The 25,267-nt window shown below is 42.5% G+C and overlaps 5 protein-coding genes across 6 annotated transcripts in view; 1 reads left to right on the top strand and 4 right to left on the bottom strand.

The window, feature by feature from the left end:
- Positions 1-720: 720 nt before the first annotated feature.
- Positions 721-5,994, top strand: LOC135090914 (arrestin homolog). The gene is made up of 6 exons (XM_063988100.1): positions 721-904; positions 1,370-1,730; positions 2,009-2,302; positions 2,591-2,734; positions 3,375-3,504; positions 4,804-5,994. Exons 1-6 carry the CDS (start codon positions 796-798, stop codon positions 4,894-4,896), a joined length of 1,131 nt encoding a protein of 376 aa, XP_063844170.1. The 5' UTR covers positions 721-795; the 3' UTR covers positions 4,897-5,994.
- A 905-nt stretch (positions 5,995-6,899) lies between these two features.
- On the bottom strand, positions 6,900-9,050 carry LOC135090917 (apolipoprotein D-like). Its single transcript, XM_063988102.1, has 4 exons — positions 8,762-9,050; positions 8,478-8,565; positions 8,157-8,276; positions 6,900-7,477 (listed from the first exon to the last, which is right to left on the bottom strand). Exons 1-4 carry the CDS (start codon positions 8,873-8,875, stop codon positions 7,245-7,247), a joined length of 555 nt encoding a protein of 184 aa, XP_063844172.1. The 5' UTR covers positions 8,876-9,050; the 3' UTR covers positions 6,900-7,244.
- Positions 9,051-10,711: 1,661 nt separating this feature from the next.
- Positions 10,712-14,335, bottom strand: LOC135090916 (apolipoprotein D-like). The gene is made up of 4 exons (XM_063988101.1): positions 14,112-14,335; positions 13,777-13,864; positions 13,259-13,378; positions 10,712-11,491 (listed from the first exon to the last, which is right to left on the bottom strand). Exons 1-4 carry the CDS (start codon positions 14,223-14,225, stop codon positions 11,259-11,261), a joined length of 555 nt encoding a protein of 184 aa, XP_063844171.1. The 5' UTR covers positions 14,226-14,335; the 3' UTR covers positions 10,712-11,258.
- An 899-nt stretch (positions 14,336-15,234) lies between these two features.
- The window catches only part of LOC135090918 (trafficking protein particle complex subunit 2B-like), a 14,768-nt gene continuing 4,735 nt past the window's right edge, over positions 15,235-25,267 (bottom strand). Inside the window, exons 2-6 of one of the 2 annotated variants that reach the window (XM_063988104.1) lie at positions 19,790-19,811; positions 19,381-19,488; positions 18,867-18,985; positions 16,708-16,822; positions 15,235-16,328 (exon numbers count right to left, since the gene is read on the bottom strand). In XM_063988104.1, the coding sequence (XP_063844174.1) occupies positions 16,230-16,328; positions 16,708-16,822; positions 18,867-18,985; positions 19,381-19,476 (429 nt within the window). In that variant the 5' untranslated portion in view covers positions 19,477-19,488; positions 19,790-19,811 and the 3' untranslated portion in view covers positions 15,235-16,229. The remainder of the gene's footprint in view (positions 16,329-16,707; positions 16,823-18,866; positions 18,986-19,380; positions 19,489-19,789; positions 19,812-25,267) is intronic. The other variant, XM_063988103.1, reaches the window with a different exon arrangement.
- The window catches only part of LOC135090913 (uncharacterized), a 6,409-nt gene continuing 4,414 nt past the window's right edge, over positions 23,273-25,267 (bottom strand). Inside the window, exon 2 of the mRNA XM_063988099.1 lies at positions 23,273-24,450. Within this exon, the coding sequence (XP_063844169.1) occupies positions 23,600-24,450 (851 nt within the window). The 3' untranslated portion in view covers positions 23,273-23,599. The remainder of the gene's footprint in view (positions 24,451-25,267) is intronic.

The following is a 25,267-nucleotide window of genomic DNA, read 5'->3' as shown; positions in this document are numbered from 1 at the left end:
CCTTGACACCTGATGACAGAATGATACTTGCCTGTTGAATATTTTGATAAGATAAATAACGTTATAAATACTAAACATCTGAACTATTTGATCACCTATTTTGCTATCAGTGGTGTTTTTAGGTTTTACTGTCAGCTTGCATCAACCCATTCTATCGAGGTTGAGAAGCCATAGCAGTCAGCGAGTTAATAGGATGAAAGTAAATAGATGAATGTATAAAGTACAATAAAAACTAACCAAAATTTGCCCTTCCATTTTTGATAGATGCCGTAGCCTCCATCATAAAGAAGAAAAAAATAATAAGTGGAAAAAAGAAAGAAAGAGGAAAATGGAGTTAGAAATGACAATGTAAATGCATCACTTCGACAAAGAAAAAAAAAAGCAAAAGAGGAAAAAGAAAGAAGGAAGACAAAAAGGCGCGAAAAAATAATAAGAAAAAAAAAATGGAGCGAAAACGAACAGGAAACGCGTCACGGAAGAACAAAAAGAAAGCCACGCCCAGCCCAGACAGGAAGAGAGCAGGGAGAATGATCAGAAAAAGGAGAAAAAAAAAAAACTCCCATAATGTCTTGAGGAGATGGAGAGAAAGAAAAATGGCTCAAAAGTAGGCTTCTGCCACATGATGGCTTCCTGTCACCTGACTTCCTGTGTCTCTGTAGCGCTGCGTCAGGTTTTCCTTCATCCCATTAGCGTCCCCTAGCAGCTCTATATAACTCCAGCGTCTGTTCCACGCCGCCAAACACTCCTAGAACTCTCGCTTCACACTCCAAGCACCGCAGCCCAACAGCCGCAAAGATGGTGGTTCAGTTCAAGGTTTTCAAGAAGGCTGCTCCCAATGGCAAGCTGACCATCTACTTGGGCCGCCGTGACTTCGTGGACCATGTCTCGTCTGTGGATCCCGTTGGTGAGTGGCTCTTTGTTGTGGCCTTCGCAGTCTTGTATCTGATTTTTCTACAGTTTGAAGTCTGATTTCTTTAGTTTTGAGTATTTCTTCATTGGCCTCGTGTCTAATTTTTTTTTTTTTTACTTTTTGTCTGATTTCTTTTTGTCTGATTTCTTCTTTCTTGGCTCAACCTCTTACCTAAATTATTCTTTCTTTTTTCTTTTCTTTTCTTTTTTTTTTCAACCGTCTGTTTGATCTTCTCTTTCATTTTTCTACTTCTCCCTTCAAATCTTGGACTGTTGTCTCAGAGGTTTGTTGTATATTCTTCAGAGACGACTTGTGTCACATTTCTGTACTGTTTCCTCTTCACTCTCCTGTTACAGTGGAACAGTTTCAGAACACTTATATGGGCAGTCAGATTCATTTCAGGCCAGTTTTTTTGTATGACTTTTAGTTTTCAAGCGCACCGCGTCACTTTCCCCACAGACGGCGTGCTGGTGGTGGACCCAAGCTACTTGAACAACCGGCGTGTGTTCGGACAGCTGGTGTGCAGCTTTAGGTATGGCCGCGAGGAGGACGAAATGATGGGCCTCAGCTTCCAGAAGGACCTGTACCTCGCATCGGAGCAGATCTACCCGCCCAAGAATGACGACTGCACCAAGTTGCAGGAGAGGCTCATCAAGAAGCTCGGCGCCAATGCTTACCCCTTCACCTTCAAGATGCCCGAGCAGGCCCCGCCCTCCGTCACCATCCAGCCCGCCCAGGAGGATGAGGGCCGCCCCTGTGGCGTGGAATATTACATCAAGGTGTACGTGGGCGAGAACGAGGAGGACCGCAGCCACAAGAGGTGTGTAGAGGTGCTGTGGTTGTATAGAGGAATTTTGTCTTTGTAAGCTGTGCTCTGTGTAATCTCATGACCTCCATTTTTGTTCCGCCTACTAAAACCTTTTCTGTTATTTCATGTTCTTTCTTTACTGATATCTGAAGGCTGAGAGACGCCTTGGGATACCTCTGTGATGGTTTCTTTTATACCATGATTAGATTCTCCTCTCTATCGCCCCAGTGCACAATGTCCCGTTGTTATCCCTGCTACTGAAGGCACCAACCCCACCTCCACATCCCCAGGTCGACCGTGCAGCTGAACATCCGTCGCATCCAGTTCGCGCCGAGCCGTGCTGGTCGCCAGCCGTGCACCATCGTCAGGAAGGATTTCATGCTGAGCCCCGGGGAGCTGGAGCTGGAGGTGACCCTGGACAAACAACTCTACTACCACAACGAGAAGATCGCCATCAACATCATGGTCAGGAATCACAGCAACAAGACGGTGAAGAAGATCAAGTCAGCGGTGCAGCAGTCTGTGGACGTGTGCCTGTTCAGCGGGGGACAGTACCGCAGCACTGTGGCCAGCGTGGAGACCCAGTGAGTGCCTTGTAGCTTCCTTCATTACCATTATCATTACCTCTCGCTCTTGGCATTACTGTTATTTTCAGCAGCAATCAGAGCATTACCCTTCTGTGCTTTCTTTCCTTTTGCCATTGTCATTACTATTTCGAGCAGCAGTCAGTGTAAATAATGGTAATTTCATCAACATAGCACCATGAAACATATAGTAGATACGACCTGTCTTAACTCAGAAGGACAGGAATGGTCAGGTCAGTTTAGGTTGAGAGATCCTTGGTCCACGTGCGTTGTCTTCCTCGTGGTCAGGGAGGGATGCCCCGTCAGCCCCGGCTCAGCCCTGCAGAAGGTGCTCTACCTCACCCCAACCCTCAGCTCCAACATGGACCGCCGAGGCATTGCACTGGACGGCCACCTCAAAAACATCCATACCAACTTGGCCTCATCTACTCTGTGAGTACCTACCCCTTGTTTACTCTTCTCCTCTCCTCTCCTTTCTCCTCTCCTTATATTCCTCTCTCCTCTTCTCACATTATATTCCTTTATCTTCTCCTCTCTTTGTATTCTTCTCTCTTCTCCTCTCCTTGTATTCCTCTCTCCTCTCCTTGTATTCCTCTCTTCTCCTCTCCTTGCATTCCTCTTTCCTCTCTTTGTATTCTTCTCTCCTCTCACCTCCTTGTATTCCTCACTCCTCTCCTTTCTTTGCATTCTTTTCTTTTCTCTTCTCCTCTCCTTGTATTTCTCTCTCCTCTCCTCTCCTCGTATTCCTCTCTCTCCTCATTGTATTCCTTTATTCCTCGCTCCTCTCCTTGTATTCCTCTCTCCTCTCTTTGTATTCATCTCTCCTTTCCTTGTATTCCTCTCTCCTCTTCTTTCCTTCTATTCCTCTTTTCTCTCATCTCCTCTCCTCACCTCTCCTCTTGTCTCCTCTCCTTTCTTAGTGTGCATCTTATCACAAACAGCCTCGTAAGGGCCAAAAGATCTGATACTGTTCCGTTTCCTTTTCATATTAACGTACGTTCAGGCTCTTCTCTCCTGGTCCTCTTCCCACTCTTCTCTCCCCTCTCCCCTCATCACGTGCCTCTCCCCTCAGCTTGGCCAACCCTGAGTCACGTGACATGTTCGGTATGATCATCTCGTACACTGTGAAGGTGAAGCTGTACCTCGGGGCCATGGGAGGCGAGGTCACCGCCGAGCTGCCCTTCGTCCTCATGCACCCCAAGGTAAGTTTCGGGAAGGCGGCGAAAGGCGATTCTCTTACTGTATATTCTATGAGGAGTCCTGAGGTGTCCTGAGCTCATATAGGTGGGAGCTTTGGAAGTTTAGTAAAGTTGTGTGTGTGTCCTGCTGCGGTGTGTGTGTGTGTGTGTGTGTGTGTGTGTGTGTGTTTTGGAAGAGGGGTACTGATCAAGGGCATCAAAATTTATATATATATGAAAAAAAAGGCCTACTGAAGTGCTGGTCCCTAAAGAATTGCAGGCAGATGGGGTAATTCTTGCGAAAGGAGAACTGGTTAAGGGCAGCAAAAGATTATTAAAAAGGCTTACTGAGGTGCCAGTATGTAAAGAATTGCAGGCAGGTGGAGTAAAGCTAAAAGTGGAATGGTGTAGTAGGAAAAGGTTTGGCGCATTTTAGTCTACGAAGAATGGTTGCTACATTTAATTTAGTCTATAGAGAATAATTGCCGCATTTACTAATGAGTCTGCAGAATGTTTGCCTCGTGTATTCAAAACAGGGGAGAAAGTTTGCTCTTTGTGTATGTCGTCTACGGCGAATGTTTGCCACATTTTTCATAGATGACTGGCGTTGGCAGAGGTGTGCGCTCTGTGAATACCTTTTAGTTTAGCATTTGTGTCAGTAAATGAATGAAACAACGGATATCTGACGGTGTGCTGGTAATAAGGGATCTGAGGCACTGATTTCCTTGTGGGGTGAAAGGAAACAGTTAATATCCTGCAATTAGGTCACAAAGAACCCTTGTTCACCTCACGCCCAGAGTACAAGGTCGTGCCACGCGATGCTTTACTGGTGCTTCACGGGGACAGCCTCCAATTGGTGATATAATTTTATCCTTGAAGTGACCCATCCCTTGCAGGACCAGCTCTGTGGGTTCCAAGGTTTGTGTCTTGGGAACGAAGGGTTGGCAGGTATTCTCATGATCTCTCCACTTTCTCTCGTGTAGAATGGCGGAGGGAGCAGGCACTAAGCACACACCGCCATGTAGATAAACTTTAGTGATAGTGTAAGTAGAACACACGTGGTGGTTATGTGACCTGAAATGTTTGTTTTGTCTTGTCCACTCTAACCCTTCCCTCTCCTTTCCAATGACGCTTCACTCTACTGTCTCATTTCTGATCTCTCTCTCTCTCTCTCTCTCTCTCTCTCTCTCTCTCTCTCTCTCTCTCTCTCTCTCTCTCTCTCTCTCTCTCTCTCTCTTTCAATTTTTTTTCGTTTCTTACCTCACCTTGGCCCGCCCCGCCCTGCCCCGCCCCTTTCCTCCCTCCCTCACGTCCCGCCCATAGCCGGACCTGCGCCGCATGATGAGGGCTGACAGCCAGGCTCAGGTGGAGGCCTTCCGCTCGGATAGCGTCAACCAGTCCGTGGACATGGACTAGACGCCATCACAGTCTCCAGGAGCAACGAGCCACCGGGCGGGAGGACTCGGGAAGGAGCAGATCAATGCCTGCCTCGACCTGTGCTCCTCGCTCACCTCCGCGGGCTCGTCGCCACCCAGTCAACTCGATACTTTTGGAAGAAAACTAATGAAGAAAGATTCTATACCGGTTTCTTAGTCTGGACTCCCTTGCGTATTGTTCTCTTAGCCGTAGTATCGCTACATTATGCTTCTTTATTGCCTCCTTCATAAAAAAGAAAAACGTTTTATCTGTTAGTTTTTGTATAACGCGTCTGAACTGCAAGGCGTGTCTGAAGAGGGTCACATCTAAGCCGCTGATGCCAAGTAGACAAAGAGAAGGAAGAAATTCCTTTCGTTGATCCCAAGAACCATAGATTGTTGCTTATTAAATAGAGAAAAATTTCCTCAGTGCCTCGTTCCTCTTAGGATGAGAGCACTTTGTTATATTTGTTTAGTAGTTTATTTCATTTTTTTTTTTTTTTTCAAGTTTTGTCAGACATTCCAAAGTATACGCCGTACACGCTACATTTCATAGATTATTTTCCCTCCCCATCCTTTCTCCCTTCCTCTGTTATAGGAGTGCACCAGAAGAAGAAAGTGAATGGTTGAGTTGATAACCTTGTTCTGTGATATAACAGAAAGTGCAGCCATCTGGACTATTGTGTTTGTTACACGAGGCGGGGCGCGGGAATGGACTCCGTCCCCCCTCAGGAGATAAGGGACCGTTGATCTAAAGTGAGGCAAAGGACCATTGATAAAATATTTTTATAACCTCAGGAAGTAATACCCAATGAAAACTGGGAAAAAAAAAATTGTTTCCGTCCATCGAGTAGTGTGGAAACGAGACGAGAAGAATGTGTTGTGTTGAAAAGCGCTAATGCAGATAGTTAACGAAATGGAAAACAAAATTGAATACTGTGATGAATACGATACGCTGTTATGTGTTTGTTTCTATTGTCCAGTATTTGTTGGTTGACCAACCCCTGTTTTGGAAGAAAAAAGTAGCTTATTTAGTTTTGAACCCTTATGATTTTACTGTTCCTGAATTTGAGATGATATTAAAGCCAGCAGTAATAAATCTTTCACGTATTATTCTCCACACCTTCCCAGCCCATGCTCATGTGATGGGTGATGCATTACAAGGGTGTATGGAGGAGATGAACACTCTTAAGAACCATTTTCAAAGGCCACAGAGATGGTCAGTTAGGTTCCCAAGGGTGTTTTTCTTTCCCAGGGTTGGTGTGGAATCCTTGCCAAGCTATCATTAGAATCATGAACATCCCCTTGTAAACTCAATAACTTCCACTACTGTATAACCTGTTAAAAGTGATTGAGGTAAGACGCTTAAACTATTGAGAATGCGGTCTCTGATTAGTACATAACTCCATCATCAGCTTCCCTGAGGCTGTGTCGTGGGCTGGGCTGTGGATGGCCTCTGTTAAGTTTTTGTTGTCAGAAACTTCATGCTGCTTCAGTTGTTAGCTTGTGTATGAGAGAAATGCGTTATGTTCCGTTGGTTATAGGGCGAATGTTGAATCAAAAGTTCAACGTTTAGGTTAGTTTCGTCCCCAAAGGATCTTTTAGCCTGTCTGTCTGTACAATATGCAGGAAATATCTTTACCGACTTTTTTCTTATTTAACTATTCCATATTTACGTATTTATTTATTTATTTTTTTCGGAAACGGAGGAGGGTAGGAGATAGCGGAAGCAAAATATTGAATCAAGCAATTTTTATATGTTTATTTTGAGGTGTGTGTGTGTGTGTGTGTGTGTGTGTGTGTGTGTGTGTGTGTGTGTGTGTGTGTGTGTGTGTGTGTGTGTGCGCGCGCGCGCGCACGATTTTTTTTTTTTTTTTTTTTTTTTTTTTTTTTTTTTCAAGCTTACTAAAATTTCCACGTGGCAAGTTCCAAGAAATGCTTGCAACATAAAATGTGCTCTTGGCGAAGGTGTAGGTTTAAGGTTATTTATTGCAAAACTCTCCATCTTTCATTATTTTTTATTAGTTACAAGTGTTAACTCAATATTCTAATTGTACCCGTGAATAGGTGGTCCTTAATTAACAAAAAGTAAATGTTGCTGCTCCCTTCCCTCCCTCCCTGACTGAGTGGCGTCTCCTTCCTTCCTCGCGGGGAGATGACACGGCTCGCGGAGGACAGGGTAGTCTACCACTCCTGGTCTGTCATTCCTTCACGTGGAGGGAATGAGAAGTTGCTTGTATATAGTTCTGGAATGCAGGTACCAGAGGGAAACCACTGACGTAAAGAGACCCGGAGACAAGCATTCCTTCACTACCACGAAAAAAGAAAGGGAGGGCTGGACGGAGATGCTCAGGGCAGTCCAGAACAGTCGGTCTGAGGCGTGTACTCGAAGGAGCTGGTGTCAATCCCCCAGCGAGTGAAGGCAGATAGGGCGAGGCTGAGCTCCTCTTCAGAAAGGACGTGACGCCCCAGCACCCACGCCTGGTCCATGTATCCCAACCCGAGGAAGTCAACGCAAGAATATACGGAGGTGTAGGTCTCGTAGTCTGTCTCCAGCACGTCGTATTTCCCTACGAACGGAACTGTAAGGAAAGAGTGCGGTGGGTGAGGAGGATTAATGGAGGTGAAGTATTGACCCTGAAGTGGGACAAAGTGGACGAAAAGATGAGCAGGAGAGATTTGAAAAACTACATAAGGTGAAGGAACGAGGTGAGATGAAGGGATCAGAGGGAAGCCGCGCGAAGCTTTTGAAGTGCATATAATGCGATGATACCTCACAGGTGCAGAAGGAAAGTGGAGCAAAGCAGCAACGTGTCTGTTGTTGACTTAACTGTGCGCTCACCATCCCCTCCCCCCCCACACTGACCTCACTGATGCCGTGCAGCACTCTGGCACTCAATATTTAGTTGATGTAAAACGGAAGGTGTACTAAACTCTCTGACCATGCATAAAACATAAGACATTTTTATTTTCGTGTAAAAGAGGTTGCCCAGTGTCGTAAAAAAAAATCTAGTAAAAAAATCAATTGACAAAAATCAAGTAGAAAGTTATTTCTCTTGGGCTAACCAATTTAGTTCCATGGTTGATACACCTCACGAAGTGCATGCCAGGTCATGAGAGAAGGGAAAACTAAGGCAGTTCCAGAGTTTTGGTCGAAAGAGTGCTTAGATGACTGGCCCGTGTTGTGGTTTAAGCTGAAATGACTGCGATACTAACTTCTCCCGTGTGGTTTTGGTGTGTGTTGTGCCTCACCACACTTACCGCCGTCCAGATGAAGGGCGAGGGAGCCGGGCACGTCTGTCAGCTCCACGTAGCCGAAGATTTCCGTGAAGGTGCCGTCAGCGTCGAGTCCCGCGTTGTGCACGCCGACCGTCCCGTCCTCTGCAGGGAACACACGAACAAGGGAAACAGACTATAGTATATTGGTGCATGAGTGTGTGTGCGTGGGCTCGTGGATCATCTAATGGGAGATGCTTGTTCATCATTTGATTTAGTTTGTGAATATTAGCTAAACTATGACATGTGACTGAAGTCAGGCAGATGTGTTAGAAGGGACAGTGTTGGTGGCACAACCAGACTCACCATTGTCCGAATACTCGGCGTAATTGCAGGTCTGACCTTCCTCGTCCTTTGTGGGGAATCGCGCATTTTCCACCCATTTTCCCAGGTACTAGAGAGAGAGAGAGAGAGAGAGAGAATCATTATTAAGCTGTAAGACCTTATGAGGTGATTTTCTGACTCTTTTTGGTGATGATGCTCATATAAGTATGAACATGTAAAATAATCAACACGATTTTGTAAGTATAGAACACACCTCGACATTAGTCAAGAGCAACACACAAAAACGTCTCTGCGTCAACACTTACCGGCTGCACCTCAAAGTCTGTCTTGGAGGTGAACTCTGGGCACTTGCCGGGCTTGAGCACCTGGCCGAGACAAAGGCCAAAGCCGGCCACGCACAGCAGTAGTACTCGCAGCATCGCGCTCAAGCAGCAGGGAGGGTTCGGGGATGCGTGCCTGCCTCAGGGAAACAGTAGTTGCTGCCTCGTAGGGAGAATGACGGTATATATAAGCCGTGGTGTTCTTGGGTAATGTGACGGTTGTGTAAGGCATAAGATGGCGTGGATTCCTGGCGCACTTGACTATGGGAACTGCGTCAGGTGAATGTCTGAGAATGAAAAGTTACTCACGCACACATTCAAGACTCGCGGTGTTGGCTGAGGCGTAGTGTTAGGGTTAGATAAGATTGCTTAGCATTTGTTTATTTTACGGCATGAGTTCAGACCTGAATCTATTAGTCATGCCTGAGAAGGAATAGTTTGGGAATAAATACGACTACCGGCTTTCTTTCAAGTCTCATGACTGTATTCAAAGACCGTTGAAGCAGTTAGTTGGGTTCTCATGAGTGTTTCGTCACACTGATGAATCTTTGTGAAACTGCCGCAGGAATTATGAAAACATCATTGAAAACCGAATACTTTCCACCAGAGCCTGTCAAAAAACGATCAAGATAGAAACTAAAATATTTGAAAATTCGTTTCTGCATTTTCTCGAATTAGTGATGCAGAAGCTGACTGGTAACTCGCAGAATTTTTAAGCCATGTCATGATTGCCCAACCCAGTCATCGCGTTTGTGTAGTAGTGACGTAACTAAGCGGTTGCTGGTACTGGTGGGCTTTATATCAGTGTGATTATGTACAGAGACAGTGAGAGGCGGGGGTTGCCAGCAGATGGCATGGCTGCCCAGTTGCATCGAATTGCCACATGTTCCATCCATCCCACTGTAACATCGCTCCCTTTTAAAAAAAACTGTCCTCACTGTATAAGGAAGACACGGGGTATGGTAAAGGAAAGTGCAGGATACAAACGTATGATAATAAGGAGTGGGAATGTTAGTATGAGGGGATGGTCTTCAGCCTCTTTAGGGCACGTACCGCTGCCTACGAATGAGATTTTAAGTCTTTGGGAGATGGGGGGTAGGGAGAGGTGGGAGGGTAGGGGGCAGGTGTGAGATTTCAGGAGACGGTTAACTCAGGGTATAAATTTTCTTGTGAATACCAAAAATACGGGATGGTGTCAAAAAAGTTCCGGGAATGGATCCATAGTATGCCAACAGGCAGTGCGGGAATGGGTGTATCGCAGAGCATCAGAGCAGTAACCGTCACCAAGAGGTCTGTTGATTGGCTTCGTTCGATGAAGTTCGTGAGCTGTGCCGCGGAAATTTTAGTGACCACGCATGCAGCCATGTTTGTAATTTCATCATGGACCGGAAAGTAAAGTGTACATAAGGTTCTGCCATAAACCCACCAAATCTACAATGGGGACTTTTGATATGGTTTGGCATGTGTTTGACGATGAAGCAGTGAGTCGTGAGAAGTGTTTCGAGTGGTATATCTGCTTCAAGAGCGACATAACATCACCGGAAGAAGAGAGGTCAGGACGACCTTTCATGAACTCAGTCCACGAAAATGTGAAAACAATGCGGTTATTTGTGTATGAGGGTGATTAGACATCCAATGAGGACACTGTTGTAATCGCCAGTGTGTCGTACAGAACAGTGCAGGCCTTCTCCATAACCATCTTGAAGGGAATATACTAGTATATAGACTTAGTTTAGGAACTTTTCTTACCATCTTGTAGATCTACCCATGCAGGCAGAAGTGCATACAATATTTGTCTGAGTAAGAAGGAAAAAACAACAACAACAACAACAGTCATCATCAGGTAAATATACTTGCCGCGAGTGTATGACCAGGATCCACTGTACCACGGTGGCCTTCCCTGCTGCTGCTGATAGTGGTGATGTAAACATATAACTGATAACAGTGGAAGTCTTTAATTAGAAATTTCTCTCTTCTCCGAGAAATTCTAACAATATATAAATTAAAAGTCACTCAAGTTAACCCATACCTCCGCCTAAACTATACATTACGAAAAATGGTAAACGTTTCTCCCAGAGACTGACGCCTCCGTTCGGCTCGAGGAAGAAGAAAATTTCGTCATGAGGTGGAGCTGGATGTGAATCCATTTATTTTTTTATTTATCTTTTATTTTATTTATTTATTTATTTTTTCTTTTTTAGCCCCCCCCAAGATTTTCACGTGACATGTCAAGGAGAAATTGTTCATAATGCGGCGTTAGGGGAAGCACGCGTTTTATTACTCGTAATCTTGTCACTGCGTAACTTTCATTTTAGTATTATTTATGAGTTACAAACATTTGTCAAGTCAGTATTTGAACTGTATCCGTAGACAGATAATCCTTAATGATCTTAGAACAAGAGTGATGTCTGAATAACTGGTCGGGTAGTATGAGTAGTGCTTTAACACCACGAGGAGAGAAGAATAAGGTGGTGGGAGATGCTTATGGCAGCGCAGAACAGTCGGTCTGAGGTGTGTACTGGAAGGAGGAGATATCAATGCCCCAGCGAGTGAAGGCAGAGAGGGCGCGGTTTAGCTCTTCTTCAGAAAGGACGTGACGTCCTAACACCCACGCCTGTTCCATGTGTCGCAGCCCGATGAGGTTGAGGCACGAGTACACTGAAGAGTAAGTCTCGTAGTCTGTCTCCAGCACGTCGTAAGCGCCGACAAAGGGAACTGTAAGAAAATGGGAGAAGAGGATAAAGAGGATAGCACACACACACACACACACACACACACACACACACACACACACACACACACACACAAAAAAAAAAAAAAAAAAAAAAAAAAACGCATGATGGTACAAGGGAAATCTAGGCCAACGAGAGTAGTGGAAAGATGCTGCAGTTACAATATAAAGGCACGTGTAATTTGTCATATGTTGCTTCTGACAGGTAGAACTATACATGGATAGAAAGGGTTCCAGTATGCACCATGAATATGGATGGTCAGAGAAAATCATTACTTCCTTACTGTTACTACTACTACTGCTGCTATCACTACTACTACTACTACTACTACTACTACTACTACTACTACTACTACTACTACTAATAATAATAATAATAATAATAATAATAATAATAATAATACGATATAGTATCCAGTGAACCATATGTGTTTAGTGAGGGAGGGAGAGGGACGAAATAGGAGAGTAAGGCAGGATTTAGGTGGTCTCAAACCTGAAGTTAAGGTGGAGGAAGAAATATGGAGGGAGAAATGAAAAAACCTCATGTGGTGAAGGAACGAACAAGACGAAGGGATCAGAGGGAAGCCGAGGGAGGATTTTAAAGCGTATAATACGATGATGCCTCACAGGTGCAGGAGGAAAATGGAGCAGAGCAGCCACGTGTCTGTTTCTGACTTGCTGACCACATTGATTCCTTGCAACATTCTAGAGCAGTGGTTCCAAAACTTGTTCTGGTCGTTACCCACTTTTCATACATGATCCTTGTCCATGCCCCCCCCCCACACAACCATAACCCGTGACTACCGTGACTGTCTACAGTCCTACACTCATTAGGTCCATATAGAAACCACTCTAGCAAATCCTGTAATTTTATTAATTCCATTTGTTATTTTTTCTTTTGTTAATTATTAATAAAGAAATTTGTATTTTGCCTTAGCTGAATCTCATATAATTATTGAAATGGTACTAAAGAAGTAATATAATGCACATTAAAAAATTCATACGTAGAGTAATTAAAAATTGCATTATTGTGAAAAGCTGTTTCAGCAATAAGCTAAACTCCTTTGGTTTTATTTATGCATAGCCTCAGATTATGGCCCCCTACATTCTGCTATATGGCCCCCCAGGGGGCCATGGCCCCCAGTTTGGGAACCACTGTAATCTAGAGAGTATTCACCTGACATGATAGACGAGACTCCCAAACCGTACACTGTTCCTTGGGATATCAGTTTTTAGTATAATAGAAAAGTAATGCATATTTGATACGTAAACTTCGTAAAGTTAATTATCATTATTATTATTATTATTATTATTATTATTATTATTATTATTATTATTATTATTATTATCTATCATTATTATAATGCTGCTGCTGCTGCTGCTGCTGCTGCTGCTGCTGCTGCTGCTACTACTACTACTACTACTACTACTACTACTACTACTACTACTACTACTACTACTACTATTACTACTGCTGCTACAGGTGTAATGGAGACTGGCGAAAGAAAGGCAATGTTTAACTGCTACTTAAAAAAGGTTGAGAAGGAAAGGGTAGGCCAGTTCGTTTTCGAAGGTGTCTTCATACCCCTCTCTTGAACAGGAAGTCAGAAAGATCAACCAGTTTCACTCTGGATGAAATTAGAGTATTAAGCTATAAGCATGTCCTGTGGTGTGGCTTAGGCTGCAATCACAGTTAACTACGTTTCTGAGTGACTGGTTTGTGCTGCCCTGCTACCCCTCCCCACACTTACCGCCGTCCAGATGAAGGGCGAGGGAGCCGGGCACATCTGTCAGCTCCACGTAGCCGAAGATTTCCGTGAAGGTGCCGTCAGCCTCGAGTCCCGCGTTATGCACGCCGACCGTCCCATCTCCTGTAGGGAACACACGGACAAGGGAAACAGACTATAGCATCGTTTATTTTTCTTCGAAGCGAAGGGTGTTGATTCATGTTTTGAAATGGGCCTTTCTTGTTTACCAGTTCAGGCTTAATTAAACCTACCAGATGTATTTATTTATTTATTTTTATATTTATTTTTTCTATTAATATCTTTTCCGTGATCTCGGCGACATGAAATCTTTGTTTTGATGTTTATGCATATTATCTTACTTAAGCAATGAGTTGTTCATGAGATGTTTGTGTTTACTGGTGACATGTGACCATCTGATGATGCACTCGTGTGAATGTAATATATATTGTGTGTGTTCGTTAGTTACTGTAACTGTCTGAAGGATATTAGGTTCCTCTGAAGGGACAGTGTGCCAGACTCACCTCTGTCTGAATACTCGGCGTAGTTGCAAGTCTGATTTATTTGGTAATTGGTTGGGAATCGCGCGTTTTCCACCCATTTTCCCAGGTACTGGAGAGAGATTCCTCGTTATGATAATCTCTATCACTGGCAAGGACATGAAAATTTCTGTCCCCTTTGAATATTGACAAATTACAATACAGAGATTATTGTCAGTAAAAGTCAAGAATTGTAAAGTGAGAGATTAATTTCACGAACGAATAATTAAGACCATTTGTAAGTATAGAATACTGCTCCTCTTGACTCCTCGACATTAGTCAAGAGTAACACACAAAAGCGTCTCTGCGTCAACACTTACCGGCTGCACCTCAAAGTCTGTCTTGGAGGTGAACTCTGGGCACTTGCCGGGCTTGAGCACCTGGCCGAGACAAAGGCCAAAACCGGCCACGCACAGCAGTAGTACTCGCAGCATCGCGCTCAAGCAGCAGGGAGGGTTCGGGGATGCGTGCCTGCCTCAGGGAAACAGTAGTTGCTGCCTCGTAGGGAGAATGACGGTATATATAAGCCGTGGTGTTCTTGGGTAATGTGACGGTTGTGTAAGGCAAAGGAAGGCGTATATTTCTGGCACACTTAACTGTGGGAATTGTGTCAGGTGAATGAGGATGAAAAAGTTACGCATACCCTTCGGTGTGTATACTATTTACCTACATTAACGTCATTCCCAGTAATCCTTTTGGTATCAAAATACTTCTTGGTGGTGGTTTGTATTTTTTACAAGTGAGGTTTGGTGGTTTGGTTTGAGGTTTGGATTCTATCATATCACGTACCAAGTGTAATAAGTTTGTGCTGGACGGGATCACCAACTTTTTTTTTTTTTTTTTTTTTTTCAAGCAGCGATGGGAATTCACAGGTGCAGCTTCTCGGGTCAGTGGGACTGATACCCAGCTTGTCTTCACGCAGGGCAGCACATGAGCGGCCTGGATGGTGGCACAGCTTTCCTCACTTGACTAAATTCTAGCATTGGCATATCTTTGCCACGTTACTCATCTACTCATCGTGGATCTGGATTTAGGAAATCATGGTGTGAGAGGACAGCTGGCATTGGTTCTGGGAAATTGAAATCTCAGCCTAACCATTAACTGAACGGTGAATGTTTCTTGTACTCATAAATTCGTTATTTAGGCTTAGTGGTGTCACAATTACTAGAGTGTTTCCTGCCCGTCATCTCTGGAGGAAACTGGATGTTGCTCTGCAGGATCCTATTACGGTCACATCATTAGGTACCGTGCAACATTACGCACTGATTGATTGACTGAAAGTTTTTTTGGGCCAATATTTATGTACTTTTTAAATTTTAAATTAATATACTTTTTTTTTATTTTAAACTGCTGTTAGCTTTAGTAGCTTTAATTACTCACATTTCAGTGCTTCAGTTGATAATGGAAGTGGTGGTGGTGGGTCATGGTAATCAGAGCAGCATATAAATAACATGCCTTTATTCTTTGGTTGCACACATCATGGTCCCATTTGAGGTAATTATAAAATTTCAAATATTAAAGTAAGTTTGGAATTACTAATCAAAACATGCACTTCATTCATTCATTTTAAATTGCTCTTCACACACACACACACACACACACACACACACACACACACACACACACACACACACACAAACACACCTTTCAATTTAAGATCACCAGTGGAGGCAAGAGAAGGCAGATAACAATTAACATCTCTGCTTGGCATCCCCCTGGCAAACATGAAAGAAAAGATCAAATGGTCATCCTCTAATCTGATTAGTTTAGTCATTATGATCAACAGTGGCTTAACTTCCTGCACTCATTTCCACTGTCTTGAGGTCTCTTGATCCCCAGTTCCCTCAGCTTATAATTTGTTAGTAATCTGGTTTCTGCAAAGGGAGTATCAATGGATAAGAGGACCAGAAATTGAGCAAGATTAAAAAAAAAAGGTGGGGGTGGGTAAGGTGGGGCACATTATTCAACTTCTGACCATGACTGTACATATTTAAATAACTTTCGGTTCATTATCACTGTGCGAGTCAAAAGGTAGTGATGTCTGTAAATTAGCGACTGTTCTCTTTTAGCAACTAATGCTTATGTTATAAATGACAGGTTAGGTTCATCCCATCACTAAATTAACTGATCTCACTTAATTTACATGTATATTCTAAGTAAAGAAGCTTGTTTTTCTTTGCCTCTTTTTCTTTCTATCAATGCAGACTCTCATAACAACAATATGGCAGTTGTAATGTGATGACTTTGTGATCACCTGCCTCATGTTCAAGGATGATTATCTTAAAATAAAACAATGGAGAGACAATGGCATTTTCCATGTGCAGAATAACTTCCTGATCTTTAGAACAACCCAAATTAGATTGTGTTACAATCACTCTTCCTCCATTATGTCTCCATGCAGATCATTAGATATAAGCCAGAAGTTCATCTATGTTACACTAGCCGGTGAGGTACTTCCTTCCATAGAACAGTGCCTTCTTCTCAAATGCTGCTGATTTGATAGGGCTGTTTGGCACATAGAATGGATTCATTGAGTGCTGAAAAATAAAGTAAGAATAGATTAACAAACTTGGGTGCAGTATCAATAGCAATGTTTTCTTTACACAGGCTTAATTTGAAAATAATTATTAATTTTTAAAGTTCTAAATATAAATTGAAATCATTTTTCTTTGATTTTACATTCCTATGGGGAAAATTTAATCATAATTAATTGGAATAAGCAACCTCACAAAGACCTGTGAATAAATGAATAAAGCACAAGGATTGGCCTTGTGCACCAGCTTCATCTCAAGTGACAAGGGTATCAAACACTAATATTATCCCAATTTACAGGGAATGTCAGCCTGGTGTGCAGACTGAGTCCATGGTGTAACATTGCAAAAGTGGCTTCATAATACCAAGAAGCACTACACCCACCTTGATGTAGGTCTCATACATCTCCATGAAGAAGTTCTTGATGCCATCATCATTTTTCACATCGTGAAGGCATATGAGTCTTATCCTCCCAGCCGTCACAAACGCAGATACGTACCTTATTAAGAAAAACAAAGGTCAGGAGACACCATTCTTAAACTTCTGTAAATGTTAAAGAAAAGAGGTGCAGGTAATTTAGATAATATCCGAAGTTTTCTTTAAATACTCCCTGATTCTTTTCTACTTTAATAATAGCCCTCTTCTCTATTCACCCCACAGACCAAGAGTATGCCCCCCTACATTAGGTAAATGTAGTGATGGGACAATCAAAGCCAACCAAACCACTTTTGCCCTGGCATTCATATTGGCTTGATCAGATAAGTTTCCTGTGTCTTACCACAAGTTTGATCCCCACTGAATACTTCTCAGTCAATTTATCTTGTCTTTAGATTAATTTCTGTGACCAAGAGGGGTATGATATAAACTTGCCCACATTCCATTACAGATTCTTCTCTCTTCTCAACCAACAGATTCACAGCATGTCCCTCAAAGTAAGTAAACATATTGTGGCTCTGTGAAAAGAGTTATACAAGAGAGAAGAGAGGACAAAAGAAAGAATTCTTCTTGACTTTATGATTTGTTCTTATCACCTGATCTAAAGAGATATTCTCTCTTTCCCCTTTTGTCTTAGCCCAGACCCACAGTATGTACAGTCAGCACCCTTGACTTGATCACAGTGAGTCGCGTGTGCCACCCTGCATGCCTACTATTTTCCCACTGAATTCACCACAGGAAAAATCACTACTATATGGGAGCATAAGAATTCTCACCCAGTCCTCTTATTTTTTGTTATGATTACTTGATGAAACATGAGCCTTTCTTATTGAATGCCTCTGTTGATTCCCCACAGTTGAAAGTTATGCATACATATATCTATGTACAAATTTCCTGTGACATCCAAGACGTGCATAAGTGAGGCTGATTTTGTGAGTGATAAAGTGCTACAAATTTTTAAGGCCCCAACATTAAAGAAATATATCAGAAAACTGCCATAAATCCAGTTACTACAAGTGTAAGGTGTCTGTATAATATGAGATACCCCACCACAAACATGGTGCGGGGATGGCATCCTGAGATAAATGGTAAATTTTTTTTTATTCATACAAGGTGGCAGTTAGGGGAAAATTCCACCATTACAGCAAAACAGCTAAAGGAATATAATCCCATGCTTCTCTAGGATGTCAGTGTTTGTGGCAGAGTATCTCATGCCTTAACTTGGAGACCAAGCAGTGTACTATGGTAACCAAATTCATATATTATAGCTGACATATTTCCTTAGTATTGGTCTTTAATTTGTAACACTCCATCACTCTCACTAAATCAGCCTCACTTATGCATGTCTCAGCCAACACAAGTAATTTGCACATAGAAATATGAGTATGTATGTGTAATTTACAGCTGTGGAGAGAGTAAGGGCGAAGGCACTTGATAAGAAAGAATCAAGCAAAAAACTCAAACATTGCCATATAGCTGTGATTTTTCCTGTGTTGCTTTTCCATGGTGGATACAGTGGCAAAATAATAGGTATGCACATTGGTGACATGCAACTCACTGTGATCACATCAAGTGGCTCCAACTGTACATACTGTGGATCTGTAGGCTGAGATAAGGCAACACAGGATGAGGGAATTTTGAATAAACTATGGGGTGGGAACTGTAAGTTATGTTGTCCATATACTGTGGGAGAACGTATTATGGGTCTGTGGGCTGAGACGATATATATATATATATATATATATATATATATATATATATATATATATATATATATATATATATATATATATAATATATATATATATATATAGAGAGAGAGAGAGAGAGAGAGAGAGAGAGAGAGAGAGAGAGAGAGAGAGAGAGAGAGAGAGAGAGAGAGAGAGAGAGAGAGAGAGAGAGAGCCAGCTCACAAGTCCACAGTATGTCAATATATGCTAGTCCCAAAATAACAAACCATTTAAAATTTTCCTCCCTCCTCTCTCTCTCTCTCTCTCTCTCTCTCTCTCTCTCTCTCTCTCTCTCTCTCTCTCATTTCAACCCACAGAGGCCCAGTACATCCTGTCGGTTTGTAACCACACCTTACAATTAAATGGAAAGTGTCTCACCACTCATTGAATTTGTCCACCAGGCGGAGGTACATGCTGGTGGTGGTCCACATGCTCTCGTCTACAAGGTCCAGTGCAGCATGAGCAATGAACTGGTTGAGGTGGCGGTGGTCCTCCTTCTGTGGAGTGAGAATGAGAGTAAATGGAAAGCAAGTTACATCAGATGCACAGCACAACAAAGCCTTATTTTCATTAATAAGACATGAATTTAAATTGTTCCTTTTCTCCCTCTCTAATAACCCCTAAATCATTTACATATTATAATTAATTTGCTCTCTGAATTATATTCTTAATGAGACAGTTCATGTCATGCATGAAGACTGATGTATGTATGTAGTAATGCACCAGGCCTGAGTAACATTTGGTCTTGTCACTGCATTCATATTTATCAAATTTTTCCTCTGCATTAGATTATGTATATGCCTTTCCTTTATCAACTTTTATTCAGATTTCTATGGAGGAGGTTTTGATGTGTGTGTGTGTGTGTGTGTGTTTCCTTCCTGCTGTTCTTCACCTTGGGCTCCTTATTGGTGGGCACAAACTCCATCTCAAACATTGGGTTGTCTTGATGCCCCACAATGGCAAAGTAGTAATTTCCAGACACTGCCATGTTCACTCAGACCTGCAGGGAGAACAATAATTTTTGTGTATGAAGGGAAAGTGTAAAGAATGCATCAAGTATGTCAGTCAGTTCAGATACTGATAAGCTACATTTGGAGGACACATACTGAATAAAGCAAGTAACACCAACCTAAAAATATGACACCATCTTTGTTAATAGTGCAATGTTCAGCATTTTCATCTGTTCTTGTTTTCTATGCAATATAAGTATTGTCAAACCATTTAGTTTTCATATCTGGAAGGTATGGTTTTGGTCCCTAGGAAAAATATTTATGAACATTAAGCCAACAAGGGACATTTACCTTTAGCTACCAAGGAATCAATCTGGAAAAAAACAAAACAATAGAATGTATAAGTCATCTTTATTTATGATTCTTGTTCAGTGTTATTTTGATATTTTGCAGGAACGCGACTCTCCTGAGGCGACACAATAGGCACCACCAATGCTTCAAAGGATTTGTCTTTCCTTCACAACAAATAGAAGGTCAGTGTCTGCCAAGGGTACAGCTTGAGTAATTAAACTAATTCAAAAATATCAGATGAGAGGCCCATTCATCTCCTAAGATTTACTACATTGTTCACAACAGTTCCTTCAATTCAACACGAATGGAATCCTGCACATCTACAGCTCAATGAACTGGTTTGTGCATTAAGAATGTAAACATCAACGTAGCAATTATAAAACTAGACTTAGGAGTATAACAGCATCTTTCTGGAAATGCTTGGCCATATCCTGCCTCGGCCTGAATCCCATGCTGGCAGTAGTTCAAAGAGCACCCGAGTCACTAGGCACAGAGGGTAAAGTATTCTCCTGCCCACCACAGTACCTTCCTCAGGCTGCCTCAAAGCATGACAACTCATTCCTCTGTCCATTACAAATCTAAACTGCTCCAAGTGGCACTGGAAACAACATTATGTACTGGATTTGCTAGCATACATGTAAGACACATTTCCTATTTTAGACATTTTTTTAAATTATGGGCACACAGATGCAAGGAAACTGTTACAATTAGTTTTCAGATAAAGAAAAAAAAAAAATGTATCTAATATTCCAGCACATGCAGTACATAGTTCCTTGTCAGATACTTTGTAGAAACACTAAAACTTCACACAAATCTACTGCAAAGATCTTATGCAGGAGGAATAAATAAGAACGACCTGACAAACAAAATTATCTAAGTACATGATGCAACATATATTAATTTTGTACTTCTATTAAGATGATCCTCCTTCCTATCAAGCAAAACCATGTACTGAGTCCCATTTCAGACAGACTTCCACTTCCATTTACACCAATGTCACATGTACAAGTAACAGCTAAAACGTGTCCCACAACTGCACTCCTCAATGATGAGGGAAAGCCTTGATGAGACATGTTGGCCTTGTGTACATGAATAGTGACCTCAATGACTGGACAATGAAAGCTGTCATGAGGATTTTGCTACATGATGAACATTACTTCTACAGCAGCTAATAGTTGTCATGGACCCTGGTATCAAGGCACTGGTGGGGGAGTAATGATGCTGGTTAATTCTGTTCTATAGATGGCTCTTCACCTGAAGGAGGCGTCACCACTGACTTACTCCACTGAAGCAATTTTATGATAAAAACTTCATTACTACAGAATCTACAATTATCTTCCATTATATCTAGTGTCATTTTCTCTTCCAGCAGTTACTATATTTTCTAAAGTGTACTATGCAGCACTAACACATGTAAAAATTTCCATGTTCACCTCCAAAAACAAGAATCAAAATGTATGCTTTTAAGGAAAGCAGCATTTCATAAAACCATGTCAATAGTATATAATAAAGATTACAACTGCTGGCTGAGAACTTTCAAACCTAAGACATGAAGAATGACTGGAGAACCCATCAATATGTTTAACAAGAATCTCCAAGGAAGCGAGTGACTATCAGACCCTGGATTTCATGAGCACCAACACTCTTGGGGGAGCAACACACAAACCTTAATCAGAAACACACCCACACCAACCATGACCTAAGATCAACCTGGCAATGTGCACCAATTCATAGGAACTAACTAGGCCTGAAAAATGGGATCACGAAGCAGGATAAACTGACAGTCAGCCAGCCAGCCTGTAAGCCAGCTGGGAAAGGTAAACTGACAAAGCCTTGCTGGGTAGCACGTTCCTTCTGAGAGTAATAAATAATAAAACACTGAATTATAGAAATGTCTTACCACCTAACCCAGAGCCCCAGACTAGATAACCACCCCTGTCTCCCTTTGTTACTACCCTCAACAGCCACCAGCTAACCCAGCCCCAGAAAAAAATAAATAAATAAAAAAATATAAAAATAAATAAAACAAAATTCTGTGGCACAAACAGCACAAAAAGTGAGCGTTACACTGGGGGTCACAACAAGAGGCAATACATAAATATGGGCAGCAAGTATTAGTGCAGAGAGAGAGAGAGAGAGAGAGAGAGAGAGAGAGAGAGAGAGAGAGAGAGAGAGAGAGAGAGAGAGAGAGAGAGAGAGAGAGAGAGAGAGAGAGAGAGAGAGAGAGAGAGAGAGAGAGAGAGAGAGAGAGAGAGAGAGAGAGAGAGAGAGAGAGAGAGAGAGAGGCTGAATAATTATACCATGCTCACTAGTTAGGGAGGAGGTGGCTGGGCATGCCAAGACAGTGCACTCCACAGTGCAAAGACTGGTGTGGTGGAGACTTGATTCCACCATTAGCTTTCACTACTCACCCTGTGGCTGGAAATTGTTAAATTATCCACCATACTAAAACTGTGTCAAGAAAAGCAGAATAAACAACATGGCCCCATGTGATGCAGAAGCCCACGGTACCACCCTCAACACAACGCCCTGCAGGCTCTCTAGGTCCGTGACATGCACAGGCCACACGTATAAGTAAGTGAAAGGCATTGTAAAATTAACATTAATCATGGAACTAACTCAAAACTAGGCATGAGGTCAGCAAATCACAAAACTTACCATAACTTGGTACCATATTAAATACATATTAGGAAAACACCTTATCAAGGTTTAAAACATTAGCCTCTTACCACCAACTCAGTGTACTATTATGTTGGTAAACATAAACATCACAAATCATTACTGCCAGACTGACAGACTACCTTCACAGGTCCTGCACCCGAGGTTCTTAATCTTGTTCCCTAAAAACAACTGACTTATAAATGCAGATCTGACTGCAAACCATTGAAGAATTCAAGGTACTAGTACTTTTGATCACTGTAGTCGAACATTTTCCCCCAGTCCACCATGTCCCTTACAACTGGGTTTGATCTTTCAAGCCATCTACTGCACACTGCAATGTGGCTCTAGCAGAGTTCAATGGTGTCTGAATCCTCAGAATGACCTTAATTTCATGCTAACCACTGCACGTCAGCAGAAAAATGAAGACAGAGTACAGTGAACATCTACTAAAGTATTAACAAAGACTGCAATGTAAATCTGATGATGAAGCATCCAGCAGCGTTCTGGCAATAATGACACAAGTTAATACTTTCTTATCCAACCCAGAAGTCCATAACCAACTTCAATCACAATTCAAAACACACACTCCTATTATGCATCAGGCAGAAAATCTATGTAAAATAAATTAAGAAGCACATATACAACATCTTAAATCATAATATACTGTTAACACAGTCAGCAATGGTCTTCATCAATGGTGTACATATAAATAATATTTTGCATGTCTGAGGACTTAAAATTCTTTTAAAATAGAATGCATCTGACTCCTTATCAAGTATTATGCATTGCAATATATATATAGTATATACATATACATATTACCTTTAAATAGTAACCACAAAATAGCCTCTGTAAAAATAGGTAAACTTGAACGCACCAGGCCAGGCGGCCAAGTGGAGGCCAAGACCCACGCCAGACAGGAGATAGTAAAACATGTTGTACCTGAACACACAACCATTGGGGTCCACGTGACACAACACCAAAAGGGACCAACAACCTTGGGAGTTACACTAAATAACCAGAGCAGAGGGAAGGGAGAAAGTATCGAAGAGCAAGAAATTACTGTGCTGCGGGTCCCTGTCTTAAAGAGTAGCCAATCATCACAAACTCACAACCTGTCGTTTTGACTCTGGCCCGTCAGAGCACCAGCTAATCAATATCACCGTTAGTAGCACCAGCGAGGTTGAGGGCCCCACCACCACCACTGCCACCACCCTCCCGGCCTGCCCGCAGCAGCTTCAGCCGCAGGTTCCAGTACTGGCATTGGAAGGTGTGCGCTTGCAGCTCCTTCTCCAACAACCGCATACGCAGCTCGTGCTCGCGCTGTTCCAGCTGGAGGCGCTGCGTCACCAACCGGGAGCTGAGCAGCCGCTCTTCACTCTCTGCCTCGCCCAGCACTGGGGAGGGTGGCTGCTCTGGGCCAGGAGCTGTGGTGTGTCCCCTGGCCTTGGAGGAAAGTCCATTGGACTTCCTGCTGGAGCGCATGCCGGAGCCCTTGGCTGTGCTGTGCTGGTGCTTGGAGGGCACCATCTTTTTGAGGCTAGGCATGGGCTTGAGAGCAGCCTGGACGGGTGAGGTGCCTGGGGAGGCAGATTCCTGACTGGAGTTCCCCAGCGTGCCTGATGGGTTAGGGATGTTGGTAATGGAGAGGCAGGAGGCCAGACCCTTGGGTAGGATGGGAATTTCCTGGGACGAGATATTAACAGAACCAGCAGTAGTACCCGACTGTCCTTTCTTCTTAACGTGCATTACTTTAGTGCATGACGGGATGCTGTATGGAAAGTTATTACTGGTGTTGCTGATGCTGCTGCTACTCTTGCTGGTTGAGCCACTACTACTTTTGCTGGCTTTCTTCCCTGGAGAACGTTTGTGTGCAGCAGCCAACAAAAGGCTGGATAGTTTGGGGGACTCTTGCCGTGCCTTTTTGAGGGCTGGCTCCCTCTCTTCCTCCCCGCTAGGCTCGCCACACTGCCAGACATCCTCATTCACTGCCTCATAGTCTGTGTAAGGGGGAGAGGGAGAGGTAGGAGAGAAGAAAGATGGAATTACTTTAGTTTCAGGACACTAACTTATTTACATCTTAATCAGAACATGAAAAATTATGATTGTAGATTTTGTCCAAATCTCTTTCCTGAGAAGATCAATTCATAATGCATAATATATATATATATATATATATATATATATATATATATATATATATATATATATATATATATATATATATATATATATATATATATATATATATATATATATATCAGGTACATCCCGCTGGTCTAGACTGGAATACAGAGATGAGCCCTCATCATACTCATTACTTTGGACAATGCTACTAAACATCTTCATCACCTAACACTGACCACCAAAAGGCCAAGCAGCACTGTTACTGAACTGTCTCACTCACTTTATAAGCTGTGTGTTTTGAAACACTGAGAAATCTAATTTAAATGCTTAGTTACTGATTAGTCCTCAGTCTGCTGATCTACCATAGACAAAAATGGCAAACTTATGCTGTATAGTGGAGAGAGAATAGACTGACTGGTTCAGCTACAGCAGTAAAAATACTATTTTTGCCACAAAAAAAATTAGGGCACTTTCATTCAGTGAAAGTAATACAGAGAAGGAAGGTTTTCAGGCAATTATTTGATTCAAAATATTTAATATATGCACTGTCACTCATGGAAGTTCTGGACCCACCTCTAGTTTGTCCCTCACCGGCACACACTCTTTATCCTCTGCCTAATGAAGGGAAAAGTTTGGTGGTGGTGGTGGTGGTGGTAGTGGTGGTGCTGGTAGTGAAGATGTTGGTGACGG

Source organism: Scylla paramamosain, chromosome 36 (genome assembly GCF_035594125.1).
Source record: "Scylla paramamosain isolate STU-SP2022 chromosome 36, ASM3559412v1, whole genome shotgun sequence".
Classification (NCBI taxonomy): Eukaryota; Metazoa; Arthropoda; class Malacostraca; order Decapoda; family Portunidae; genus Scylla; species Scylla paramamosain.
The sequence above is the reverse complement of the archived record's forward strand: the minus strand, read 5'-3'. Positions and strand labels throughout refer to the sequence as shown.

Bases quoted from the DNA above. Each gene is read 5' to 3' on its own strand.
- LOC135090914 (XM_063988100.1), top strand. From the start codon at position 796: ATGGTGGTTCAGTTCAAGGTTTTCAAGAAGGCTGCTCCCAATGGCAAG. The intron at 1,731-2,008 runs GTGTGTAGAGGT...CCACATCCCCAG, and splicing joins GAGGACCGCAGCCACAAGAG to GTCGACCGTGCAGCTGAACA. The intron at 3,505-4,803 runs GTAAGTTTCGGG...TCCCGCCCATAG, and splicing joins TCGTCCTCATGCACCCCAAG to CCGGACCTGCGCCGCATGAT.
- LOC135090917 (XM_063988102.1), bottom strand. From the start codon at position 8,875: ATGCTGCGAGTACTACTGCTGTGCGTGGCCGGCTTTGGCCTTTGTCTC. The intron at 8,277-8,477 runs GTGAGTCTGGTT...TGTTCCCTGCAG, and splicing joins CGCCGAGTATTCGGACAATG to AGGACGGGACGGTCGGCGTG. The intron at 7,478-8,156 runs GTAAGTGTGGTG...CTTTCCTTACAG, and splicing joins CGCCCTTCATCTGGACGGCG to TTCCGTTCGTAGGGAAATAC.
- LOC135090916 (XM_063988101.1), bottom strand. From the start codon at position 14,225: ATGCTGCGAGTACTACTGCTGTGCGTGGCCGGTTTTGGCCTTTGTCTC. The intron at 13,865-14,111 runs GTAAGTGTTGAC...ATCTCTCTCCAG, and splicing joins CAGACTTTGAGGTGCAGCCG to TACCTGGGAAAATGGGTGGA. The intron at 11,492-13,258 runs GTAAGTGTGGGG...ATTTTCTTACAG, and splicing joins CGCCCTTCATCTGGACGGCG to TTCCCTTTGTCGGCGCTTAC.